We start from the raw sequence: 13,316 nt of genomic DNA on the forward strand, positions 1-13,316 counted from the left end.
TACAAAATGTTTATGGATTTCTTCATTTCGGAACATGAAACTTAACGTCTGCAATAAAGGAACATATACGAATTTATCAGTGACTGGCACTTGATCATATGTACCTGTAGTTGTATTTCGCCTAGTGTCATATCTCTGTCCTAAAGGTATTTCAATTGATTCTACAACACCCCAAGTCTCAAAGAAATACTTTTTCCATTTTGTTTCTGTTGTGAACTTAGAGAAGGGATTCTCAAGACAGTCAAAATATTCTTCAATAGCTTTCCTATGTTCATCAGTTTCAATCAAGTTAACAACATCCTCTTTAATGTTTGAGTGCAATTCATACACAAGTTCCTCCATATTTTCAGCCACTGATGTAACAACATTGGTGGGTACTCCACTACTCTGCAGTTTTGCAATTAGAGATGCACACATTTCTTGGGTTCGCAATGTTCTCTCATGACCACTTGTGCTTGGTTTTTCTGAAACTGTGCTGGAGGACTGCATTAAAGAGGGACTAGAGGGAGGTTCTAATGAATGCATGTCAGAGCTTTTACTCTTGTGTCTACTTTGGATGTGTTTTCTGAAGCCGGAGAATGTAACAAATCTTTGACAACACCCATCCTGATCGCATACCAACTGTGACTTTCTGCCAGGAAAAATAGCATGAGTAAGCTTGAGATGGCGAATTAACTCTGTTACTGTATCAGAAATCAACTTGCAAATAAAGCACCTGAACATGTTTTAAAGATTGTTTTTGAAGACTGTGTAACAACGCTTAATTAAGAAACTTGGCTCGAAAATCTCCGGCTCGTGGGCTTTCACGGGTAATGCCTACATCAATGTTGTAAATCGTGGTCTGAAGAAAGGTAAACATATTGTGCAAAGCGGCATCATATGAAATGCCAAACACATAATGAACTTTGAAAAGTTCGTCAAAGGCTGAGAGAGAGGACTTAGCCATGCAGGGGATGAGCCACTTATCCACAGCAATGTAGTAGTCATGGATGCTACTCTTCGAAGTGCCAACTGCCAAGATGTAGGGCTGTGTTGTCTGTGTTGATCCAAGGACTTCTTCAAAACTGCAACAGGACTGAAAACAGAAAAAAACAGTCACATTTAAATTAATGTACATTTAGATGTTAACAAACATTCTAGACATGACATGCAGTTCTACATAAAATTAAGAGTAAGCATACCTTATGAAATCTTACTACGCGATCCAAAGCTTCACGAACACTGATCTTGACAAACTTCTTATTTCCGCTAGAAGGTGGTGGCAGGAGATAGACCAGCAGTAACAGGGAAGACATATCACGGTCCCAGTCTAAATTCAAAAAAGAAAAAAGCAAACCATAACAAATCTATATAAGCATATATACCAATATACATAAGTTATTTTATATACACATAAAATGATTATCATTACTCTTGATTAGCATACATAATGAACTGTCTGTACCTTCTTGACAGGTGCTGCAGTTTTCTGCAGACTGAATCAGACAACTCAAAAGTGGTGACTGAGTGAGGTTTTTGGCTTCTTGAATTACTTTTTGCTTCAGAGTACAGTCCCACTTCTCCAGAAGTTTAGATGCAGTCTCCACTCCAAACAGTAACTCAAAGTCTTGAAGCACCTAAAGTTGTATACAGTTAAAAGCAAGAAAATAATTAGTTACATTACAGAGTGTTGCAGCTAAATAGTCCATTCAAGTTTGAACAACAACAACAACAACAACCCTATTGTGTGCAACACTTACAAGTCCTTTTGTGTCAAGAAACCTTGGAAATAAGGAAAGAACAGATGATGATTTTTCAGGATCTTGGATCATTTTCTGGCGATACTGGAAGGTAGATTTCATTTTTGCAGTAACTTGTTCTGGATCTGAACAATGTTTCAAAAATGAAATGGCTTCTTGACAGCGATCTCCTTCTAGCTGCTTTTCTGTTGGGGAAGACACTCTTTCGGTTCGAGGACCCCTCCTCTCACATTTCTCATCAGAAGTGGTTCTGCTGCAGCGGTTGTTACGTTGAACTGTCTTCAGTCTCCAGGCTATATATCCTGAGTTACCTTCTGCATCATAGAAGTGTTCCTACAATATAAACAATAAATGTAAAAATTACAGCACTTACATGAAAAACAGTTTTACATTGATAAATGAAATATATAAACAGACCAAAAAGTAGTGATAATTATATGGCATGCTAATAATAACAACATGCATCCCTACTAAAAAGTAAAATAGAGAACTCACACAGCCTTTTCTGGAAAAGAGATCTTTGAGAGAGGGAAACAGAGTCACAATCCCAACTGCAGATTTAACTCTGATCTCCTTAGGTGGAATACTCCTAAGTAAACAAAAAAAAAGCTACATTGTTCTATTTAGTCATTAAGTGTGCTTAACTGAGTAGTTAGAATGGTTATTCACACACTGTATAGTCAAATTATTTAAACAGAGGAAAGGGAACAACATCCTTTACCCTACCCATATTTATCGATCATGTCAACTAATGCGTTCACAAGAATCCGTCTTGTGGAATCTGTGATTTTCCCAGTTGTTTTGTATTCCTGCAATATCTTCTCCCCAGCAGGCTTTTTTTCTAAAACACTTTTCACAAGCTTAAAAACAAACAAACAAACAAACAAAAAAAAAAAAAAAAAAAAATTGTGTAAAATCATCTAACAAAACAACATTCACATTTTAGTAGGATTGCGACGAGCCTGCAACAAGTTCATCAGCAAGTGGCACATATATAGCAAAAGCACATATTACCTCCTTAGCTTCTTGCAAATGGTCATCAGAACAAGTTCTTTTAGGTGGGAAGAAAGGACCATCACTGTCTAATGGCTGTGTGTCTGACGATGATGCAACTGAATGAAGTGATGGTGCATCTGTCTCATTTGAAGATGGATAGCTTGTGTGTGCAGGAGAGTCTTAAAATCAAATAGAAATTTAGAACAAAAGCATATATACACATTTACATACATATACATCTTTTCATACCTGTTACAGCCACAGCATCAATTACCATCCAAAGAGTGTCAGGCTTCTGCTCAATAATGTCAGCAAAAACATCTTCATCTACTTCTGTTCCAGTCTCGTCAGCCAAAAAAACCTTATGATCTGTGGAGATGTCAAACTTCTGCTTGACTGGAAAGACAAAATGGAAATTACGGAACAGAAATAGGTGAACAGGAAAAAAGATTTAAATAAAAGATCTCATCCATCATCCAAAAATCATACATTCTTAACCATTTCCCTCAAATTCACTGATTTTGATTTGGAAGTTGACAATTTACAGCAATTGACAAAAAATCCCTGAATCTGATCTGGGGAAGTTTCCTTTTTAGTAACCTAACCTATCCACGTATAAGAGGTGAAAAAGAAATCATTAATATAGAATAAAAAAAGCAATGTTTCTGCTTTTACATTATAATTGTTATTTCATTTTATATTTACAAAAGAAAATATCCTTGAGCATCCAAGTGAGGGAAAGACTTGTTATTAACAATGGAATGCATATAAACCATATTACAATTATTAGCCAGATATCACCATTGAGGAGCACTTACCATCCTTGATTACAGAATCATAAGACGATCCAGTAAGCTTTATGTACTTTTTGTGATGTTGGTACTGCACTTTTAACAGCATAATGTTGATGTTTTGCTTCAAAAAAAAAAACATGTTTAAAAAAGCATTCCTACATTAAAATAGGCATATAAATTAAAAAAAAGGTGTGGAACGCTGTCTTTGTATCAGAAATTAACTAATGCTTAGGGGTGTAACGGTACACAAAATTTATGGTTCGTTTTGTACCCATTTTAAAACATAAAATATAAATCATCATTTTATTTATCAAAACAAACAATCAGGAGTGTAAGTCTTACCTGTGGCTTTATCTTGCATTGATTTGCGAAAAGACCATAACTGTGTCCTTCAAGCGCGCTGTTTCAAACGACCAACAACATGACGACTGCAATGTCCCGTATGTAAAATAAGCACCGAACCAGTGTAGATCTTCGTGCCAAAGTTTCTACGCAAATTGAAATTATTCGATTAAAAAATAGTCTACAGCCATATATGAAATTCAGTTTTCACTAACAGTTAACAGTTACAAAATGTACAAAATAAAAAATGAAGAATGTTTTAAACAGCTTTAACATCAGGCACCCTGCTTCAGAAATAACGTTAGGTAACGCTATCCTATATTATAACCTTTTAACAACTTTACTTTTACACACTAACCACATATACTCAAGTAAAGGATTGTTCTACATTATTTTTCAGTAGAATTTGCAACACCTTAGAAATATTTCACGTTTTAAAATGGCGGCGACAATACACTATATTGATTAAACTCCTTTCTAAAATAGATTGGCCGTCATTCAATTGATTAAAACAAACAATCACGATTGTAAGTCTTACCTGTGGTTTTATCTTGTCTTGAAAAGAGAAAAGACCATAACTGCGGGCTTCAAGCGCGCTTCACCTTCCTTTCAAATGACCGACATGACGACTGCAATGTCCCGTATGTAAAATAAACACCGAACCAGTGTGGATGTTCGCGCCAAACTTTCTACGCAAATTGAAATTATTAGATTAAAAAAACAGCCTACGGCCATATATGAAATTCAGTTTTCACTAACAATTAACAGTTACAAAACGTACAAAATAACTTACTAAAATGCAGAATGTTTTAAACAGCTTTAACATTCAGGCACCCTGCTTCAGAAATAGGTATCCTCTATAATAACTTTTTAACAACTTTACTTTTACACACTAACCACATATAACTTACTCAAACCATAAAAATAGATTGGCCGTCATTTAAAACAAACATAATCAGGATTGTAAGCCTTACCTGTGGTTTTATCTTGTATTGAACAGAGAAAAGACCATAACTGTGTGCTTCAAGCGCGGTTCTCCTTTCTTTCAAACGACCAACATGACGACGGAAATGTCCCGTATGTAAAATAAGCACCGAACCAGTGTAGATGTTCGCGCCCAAAATTCCTATAAAATTGAATTAATCCGATCAAAAAATAAAGCCGTACAGTTACAATAAATAACGCAGTTCTAATGTTCCGATATGTCCGATTTCACTAAAACTAATGTTACAAGATAGCCCTATATAGTCTGCCAGTGACTCACTAAAGCTAGTTTACGTTGCGTCTCATGGAAATAAAACATTAAAATGAACTCTGCGTATCAATTAAATGTATGTAGTTGTATTAAAACAACATGTTAAAAGTGAATATTCTTAATCTTACCTTTGTGTTTTGCTTTCAATCGCAAGACTCTACCGAAAGAGACGCCGTTATTTTCACAGTCAAATGCAGACTGCATTGCCTCAATTGCTTCAAGTTCCCGTATGTACAATTAACACTGGACAGGTGTTTGGAAGCGCAACACCAAAATATTACACCACTTGGGGGCATCATTTCACACTAGCTGGTGTTTATTACAGTAAATGTACACTTTTATTTTAACACTTCAACACCATAAGGCCTTACACTGAAATTTTAACACCACCGAATTTGCTGTGTGAAGGTTCAAACATACTCATTCGCTCGCCTACTGCTTTTTGCCTACTATATAGTAGGGAAGCATGCGTTTCCGAACACAGCCTGTCATTACTAGAGCAGCTCAGCTTTGAACAACAACGCAACTTTGACCGTCTCATTATTTCTGTCACATAGATTTCACTGCAGTACTGCCAACTGGACAGTGGGCGTGCTACAAAGACAATGCAGTGTTTCAACTTTACACTTTATGCAATTTCTGTAGTATTATTTTTAGGGCCCGTGCACTGCACTGCAAGGACCCTATTGGAATTGCTCCGAAAATTTACATCTGATATGGGTTTCAGAATTGGGTGTGGCAAAATGGCTCGATAGCGCCACCTATGAAAAATTCAACGCAGTGCGCCTCAAGCTACATTTCACGTACATGTACGAAACTCGGTACACACATGTAACACACCAATACCTACAAACATCCGAAACCCAACAGGAAGTCCGTTATATTGAATTTCCTGTATGATTTTTGTGCAGTTTTTACCATTTTCAGGCCTTGTACTTTAACAAACTCCTCCTACAGTTTTAATTCAGATTTGCTGAGTGTTATCATAAGGCCTTTGTGATGCGAAGATCTTGAGTTTTTGTCGAGGGGCGTGTCTGTGGCGGCCTGACAAATTTCGATGTTTCGCCAATGAAAAAGGATGTTGCTTTAACTCAGGCAAACAATGTCCGATCTGCCTCAAATTTAACACGTTTGATAACAGTCCGGTCCTGAACACATGTCAGTGCCCATATTCAGTTATAGTCATAGCGCCACCTGCTGACAACAGGACATGTTTAACACTGTGATGGACTATTAAAAGCACAGCAAAATATGCAATTTTGTGCTAAACATGCTAGAAACACTTAACAAGTGCTAATGCATGCTATTATTGCCATGAAGGAGGAATTTGTTGCAACTCATGTATGCAGTATCCAATCTGCCCCAAACTTCACTTGTTCGATAAGAGTCCTGACCTGAACACATGTAAAGGCCTATATTCTGTTGGCAACAGGAAATGACTTGTTTTACACGCACTTGCAATGTCCGATCTGCCCCAAACTTCACATTTGATAAGAGTACTGGCCTGAACATATCTTAAGGCTAATATTCAGATTCAATTACTTCAAGAACTACTGTATTTGTCGTCATTTTATTTGTCCTATTATATGCAATTTACTTCTTTGTTCTCATTTGAATAAAAACTAAAATACCTATATAACTATATTATATAATTATATTGTAATATATAGTTAAATCATTTTGAAAAACATTGTGAAATTTCTCAATCCTGACATTAGAATAATTTTGAATGAAATCCATGTTTTTTCCATGTTACGTGTAGATAAGCACTAAGCCAAAGAGCCACAAGGTCATGGGAGACAGCGAGTGGATGGCCAGATTGAGGGCTTTAGTCAGCTGTGAGGTTTTAATTTTATTTTTTATTTCAAGAAAGTCAAAAGATACAATACAAAATTCTGAAATAAAAAAAAGAAAATGAGTTACATTCAAATCATCTGACTTCCTGTGCATTTCAGGATAGATTTTTGTAATGCTTACAGAACCTTTTACCAAAGTAAAATAAATAAATAAATAAATAAAATAAAAATAAAAAACAGCAGGGTAAGATACAGCGTATTGGTGACCTTGCATAGTTACATAAAATTTACAATACTAAGATATGATTCTATTTTAACATATGAATGCTAATTCACAGAGTCCAAAAATTCTTTCCACATACTCCATAGAATAGCCCCCTTTTGCTTTTTTAATTTTAGAGAAAAAGTAAGGGTTTCCATCTTGCATATATCAATTACAATTGCTTTCCATTCTTCTAGAGTGGGAAGGTGAAGTTGAAGTCATTTACAAGTAATAGCCTTTTTTTTTTTAGCAGCAACTAGGAATATTCTCCATAGATATGTATACTTTGTTTCATGTAAATCCAGAATTCCCAAATATAACACTTGAAACTGAAATGGGATTGTAATCTTGAATATAGCCTCCAATGTCCGGTGTATGTCTTTCCAAAACAATTGTATAACTGGACATGCCCAGAATATGTGGTGATGATTTGCTACTTCTGAATTACAATATCTCCAACATCCAGATCCTATTTCACTATGGCACTTTTGTGCAGGAGATATAAAAAAATCGAATTACATTTTTCCATGCAAATAACCTCCACTGGTGTGAGCCTGTGGTTTCCTATTGGGATTTACATGTTTTTAACCAAGCCTCTTCTGTTATACTAATGTTTCCTTCCTTCTCCCATTTAATACGGACATATGAGGTAGAATCTGATCTGTAATTTTGGAAACAATGATAAAATTTGTAGATTACTTTGCTAATAGTATTAGCCCTATATGCCGACAGAAATATCTTTACTAAATCATTCTGTGCCCAATCCCCGCTCTGATTCACTTTTGAGTTAAAGTAGTGTCTTATTTGGAAGTATCTAAACAAGTCATGATTATCCAACTTAGACTGATTCTTAAATTCTTGGAAAGTTATAAGAATATTATTGTTTGTAACTGAATAATATGATGTAATGCCTTTCCTACTCCAATTCTTAAAAGATTCATCTAGGGTATTTGGAGTGAAATCTGTATCATATGCACACCACCTCATTATCTTTAGAGCATCTTTCAAAGCATATTTTTTAATTACTGTGTCCCATATTTCTAGGATAGTAGTTATCCATGGATATTCTTTACTTATATATTTTCTATAAATTATCATCTGCAATTACTGCTTGAATTGGTATTTCAGAAAAAAAAGAGAAATCGATCTGTTTCCATCTAGCTTTATAGTCTGGATTACACCAGCAAACTGGGTCTTAACTGGGCCACTATATAATAGTCTTTAAGAGATGGGAGAGCCAAACCTCCCCTTTCTTTTGGTAACTGGAGTGTTCTATATCGAATTCTCGATTTTTTACCTTGCCAGATAAACCTCATAATCCATTTGTCCCAATCCTTAAATTGTTCTTCTGGAACCTTTAGGGGAAGTGTCTGAAATAAGTATAGAAGCCTTGGGAGCATATTTATTTTAATAATTTCCACTCTATCCCCTAGATTCAGGAAAGGGATGACATTCCACCTCTGAATGTCTGCTCGTAGCTTAGAATTTAGAATTCTGTAATTTACATTCAACAAGGTTCTAGTATCCTTTGGCAGATATATTCCTAAATATTTTATTACCTCTGTATTATAATTAATCTTGTACTTAACCCTTGTTTCTTCTGGGGGGGTAAAATTGTAACAAATGACCTGTGTTTTTTGCACATTTAATTTGGGTAACACTTTACGGTAAGGGTACATGAATTACCATGAATTCATGCATAAATTCATGCATTAACCATGCATTACTTCATGCATTAATAGGTCATAAATTATCAGGAACTAATATGAGTTCAAAGTCTTTCATTCATGACTTCATGGATGAACAACACCTTAATTAAGACATTAACTAAGATGGGTACATCATCATGATTTATGATTTATTACACATGATCATGATGTTTTCTTTGTTCACAAAAAAATAAATAGGTAAATTGACAGACCCCAACATTGGCCAATCACAGCACATAGCATGTGAAGTCTGTTGGCATCTAAATACAGTAATCATCATTAACTAAGCATTAGCTTCTCATGACTTCATCATGTGTGTGGCCCCTCAACTAAAGTGGTGACCAGACCCCAACACTGGCCAATCACAGCACATAGGACTTGAATTCTGTTGACATCCAAATTCAATTGTCATCATTAACTAAGCATTAGCTTCTCATGACTTCATCATGTTTGTGGCCCCTCAACTAAAGTGGTGACTTGGTCTGGAGCCCTGCATTTTAGCCTGACGGGCCTCAACTTTTTTAGGCCCAATTTTTATGTCATATTTCAGATGCAGGCCGGGCTTCGGGCCTGTTTTAGGCGTCTCCTTATATTTTAGCCATCCACCAATTATGGTGATGAAAAGAGACTTTCTAGACCATCTCAGAAGGCGTTTACGGTGCGTTTCCACTGGCACGTAGTGAGCACGGCGAAGTGAGCGTTTTCAATTAATTCCTGTGGAAGTTGAGCTTAAACGCTCTTGAGGTGCATTATGGGATTGAAAGCGGCATGGAGAAAGATTTTTTTACAGATTTTTTTCTTGTTTCAATTACGATATTTTACTCTAATTTTACTGTTTTTGTGTGGCAGATGTAGCTGCCAGTTATTTGACCGTTTTTTTTTTACAGGACTTATTTCACTATAAAACCCTTATTTTACAGATTTTTCCTAGATTATTACAATGAAAGCACTAACCCCCCGGTTTCACAGACAAGGCTTAAGCCTAGTCCCAGAGTAAAATGTAAATCCAAGCTGTTTCAGGTCAAAGAAACTTGCACTGACTGATCTTAAAATATATCAGTGCCTTTGTTTTCCTTCAAGATGGACACCAGTAATGTTTGTAACATTTATAATGTTTAAACATTTATAAAAAGTTACTTAAATGTCCTAATTGAACTATGGCCTAATCCTGACTTAGTCTAAGCCCTGTCTGTAAAACCAGGCCTTTATGTTCTACAGAGATACACTGTTATTTTACAAATCATTACAAATCAAAAACCCTTAATAAAGTGTCAAACCATACTCAATATGCTATGGAAAATTAACAGCTTTATTTGGAACTTGGAAGACAAAATACAAAGTCTGTACAAATGCCATATAAAACTAAAATTTAAAATACTGTACTGATGAAGAACATAGACCAGTTTCATCAAAATGTTGAATTAAATACAGTATATTCAACTTAAAACTGAAGAAAAAACGATATATCTACACAATTGTCAAGATTGAGTCAAAAACTATTTTATATTTCAGATGTAAATTTACATCATCAATGAATTCTTCATAAACAGTTCTTCAGAGCCCCCAGGAGGAATTGCATTTCTGTCTTACCAGTTCGGGTTACTCTCATGATGAGGTCATAATTTTACCTTTTGAGATGGGACAAAGGTAAACAATTTGTGCTGTCTGCTGAGAGCTTTGTATCTTGTATTTTCCACATATGTTTTATATTAATCCACAATATTCTACTGATTCCTGTGGGCTCCATATACTGTGGTGTCCAAACGTATTAGAACACTAGTATTTTCACCAGCTAAAAACATTTCCAAATATTATTTTTGCCATTAATTGTAATAATTCAGTGAGTCTGACAGCAGCCAGTGCTCCACAGAGATCTGATCTCATCATCATCCAGTCTGTCTGGAATGACATGAAGAAACAGAACAAACTGAGACTAAATCCAGAAGAACTGTGGCAACGTCTCCAAGACACTTGAAGAAACTTACCTGCAAAGCCACCTGAAAAACTATGTGCAAGTTTACCTAGGGCAAAAGCTGCTTTAAACGCAAAGAATGCTCACACCAAATGTTGATTTAATTTAGTAAATATAAGTTAATTGAAAAAGCACCTTGGAAATGTTGCCACAGTTCTTCCGAATTTAGATGATGAGATCAGATCTCTGTGTGGAGCACTGGCTGTTGTCGGACCAAATCTCACCGATTACAGTTAATGGCAAAATGAATGCTTGGACATGTAAACTTATACTTTCTACTGACACAAAAGATAGAAATAACTGCCCCGATCAGACAGAACGCATTTTTTTGCAGTGAGAGGTGCCTTTTTTGATTGTTTTCTATTGGCAGTGAGTGTTACATACGCTGTTTATGCACCCCGGGTGCCTCTGAGCAGAAAAGCGCCTGACGTCATTGAGTTTTTTTCCATTGTCCAATCGTATTAATGGAGCGGTGGGCCTTCCATTGTGGTGAAGAAAGTTTACCGTTGCTTAGAAAGTCCGGAGACTGCAATGATGGATGAGAAACTTTGCGGGTCACCAGGAGCTGTATTTAAGGTTTTTGCTAATATGACAGTTTACTTAACAGCAAAAACCAAAGATTTTAGAGCGCTCATGCTATAATCCTTTGATTAGACTGACAGGACTGCTGATTTGATGGTTGCCTAGCAATGTAAAAAAAAAAACACCCAAAAAAAAAAAAAAAAAAAAAAAAAGCAGTGTGGTGCACCTCGTGTTTTCAGACCTAAAAAACAGGTTCGGTGTGATTGGGGCCTAAAAACAATTTTTTTAGCTGTTCAAAATACTGGTGTTCTAATAATTTTGGGCACCACTGTAGCTCTGATAATATGTAGATAAACACATATATTTTAATTCTGAATTCTAGCTATATTAGTGTAATAAGTCAAACCAAAACATACAACAAAAGGTCCATTACTCTGCACCAGAAGTGACAGACACAGCAGATAAAGAGCAGTCCTCCTCCAAACTGCCAGGAATGAACTGGATCACCTGGGGGAAAGAAAAAGAAAAAAGATTATGTCAGAAGACACATGTGTCACGAATCTGGTCGATGTTCCGCCGTCCGCTCACCACCAGAGGTCACTCTCACCTCATCACACACTGACTGTCGCATTACACCCCGGACTACATCTCCCAGTATCCTTCACGCTGAGTGCGTCAACACATGTGACCAATCAGCGTCACTATAAAAGCCCCGGTCTTTCCCCATGCAAGCCACGGAGTATTATTGTTGTGTTTACTGTCGTTAGCGTTTTTCTAGTTCCTAGTTCTCTCGCCTGGCTTCCCCGTTTTGACTGTTCGCCGCCTGCCTTCTGGACTCTGCTCGTGTTATTGGATTATTCTCTACGTCTTGCCTGTGATATTCCTGTCTGCTCCTGTTTTGACCCTGCCTGTACGACCATGTCTTTGTCTCGTCCTATTAATAAAAGCTCGCAAGTGGATCCACTCGCCTCTCGCCTCTCACTCTACGTAACAACATGTTTTGTCTGGTATTTAATCAAATTAAAAACATGGAAGACAAATACTGTGAACATTCCTTTAAAAATAATTTAATGTTAATATGTCCTAATGTTAGACATGAAAACTCACTTCCTCTGAAGATCATGTGGTAGAAGAGTTTCATTCCCAAACTTCTGGATCATAAGGGGGAAGCACACGCATACACACACACACACACACACACACACAAATTAATATTAATTTGTTTAATAAAACTAATTACTGACAGAAACATGGGCTTGCAAGAATGTACTCACCAGCTCCATACAAAATCTACACAGTTGATCCAAAATCCTGGTTTACACACAGTATTCTTCTCCATGGATCATGCTTTCAGGTCCTCTCTGTCAAATGAGTTAACATGACAGTGTTCTCAGATTACTCATTTCAAAGTTCTGTCACTTTTTATGACTTTGATTTTGATTTTAAAACTAGCGGACTGCATGTGTGGGCGATATAACCATTATCATTACACTATAAGAAATGTCATTTCACAAGAACAATCACAATATAGTTATTGTATTTTATTAAACATAAGATCAAAGTATCAAATTACAAAAAATAAAACTAATACAAAAGAACAAAGGTAAGTTAAATACATTTTGTAATTCTCTGTTTAGTATTTTGTTGTTTGATTAAAATTATGACCGACTGCAGGTAACGTTAACGTTAGACTAAATAATACTGCTGTCACTTTAAGAACAAAATGCACAGATCCAGTAACATTATACTGACACGTAACCGGGTTTCCGCCTAAATGTTTATCTTGACTTCAAACATTAGCGGCTGTGTTTAAGTCAAGTGAATTTTGAGAGAACTGTCTATATTTGAGTGAGGTCCGGCTTTCTGTGTCTATTGTTATTTACTCATTTCATCACCACCCTGTCCTGCTATTTATTCCTCATTCATTAT

At 36.1% G+C, this 13,316-nt stretch overlaps 2 protein-coding genes and 1 long non-coding RNA gene across 3 annotated transcripts; all 3 read right to left on the minus strand.

The window, feature by feature from the left end:
* Positions 1-731: 731 nt before the first annotated feature.
* On the minus strand, positions 732-1,835 carry LOC127160940 (uncharacterized). The gene is made up of 4 exons (XM_051103575.1): positions 1,740-1,835; positions 1,445-1,616; positions 1,182-1,309; positions 732-1,075 (listed from the first exon to the last, which is right to left on the minus strand). The coding sequence occupies exons 1-4, from the start codon at positions 1,809-1,811 to the stop codon at positions 761-763; spliced, it is 687 nt and encodes a 228-aa protein (XP_050959532.1). The 5' UTR covers positions 1,812-1,835; the 3' UTR covers positions 732-760.
* Positions 1,836-2,097: 262 nt separating this feature from the next.
* LOC127160939 (uncharacterized) lies at positions 2,098-3,994 on the minus strand. Its single transcript, XM_051103574.1, has 6 exons — positions 3,872-3,994; positions 3,554-3,650; positions 2,985-3,131; positions 2,754-2,914; positions 2,466-2,599; positions 2,098-2,328 (listed from the first exon to the last, which is right to left on the minus strand). Exons 2-6 carry the CDS (start codon positions 3,633-3,635, stop codon positions 2,109-2,111), a joined length of 744 nt encoding a protein of 247 aa, XP_050959531.1. The 5' UTR covers positions 3,636-3,650; positions 3,872-3,994; the 3' UTR covers positions 2,098-2,108.
* Positions 3,995-11,655: 7,661 nt separating this feature from the next.
* Positions 11,656-12,742, minus strand: LOC127160938 (uncharacterized). Its single transcript, XR_007826893.1, has 3 exons — positions 12,662-12,742; positions 12,495-12,538; positions 11,656-11,894 (listed from the first exon to the last, which is right to left on the minus strand). It is a non-coding gene; the product is annotated as an uncharacterized LOC127160938 (long non-coding RNA).
* Between the last annotated feature and the right edge of the window lie 574 nt (positions 12,743-13,316).

The sequence above is a fragment of the Labeo rohita genome, unplaced genomic scaffold, assembly GCF_022985175.1.
Source record: "Labeo rohita strain BAU-BD-2019 unplaced genomic scaffold, IGBB_LRoh.1.0 scaffold_500, whole genome shotgun sequence".
Classification (NCBI taxonomy): domain Eukaryota; kingdom Metazoa; phylum Chordata; class Actinopteri; order Cypriniformes; family Cyprinidae; genus Labeo; species Labeo rohita.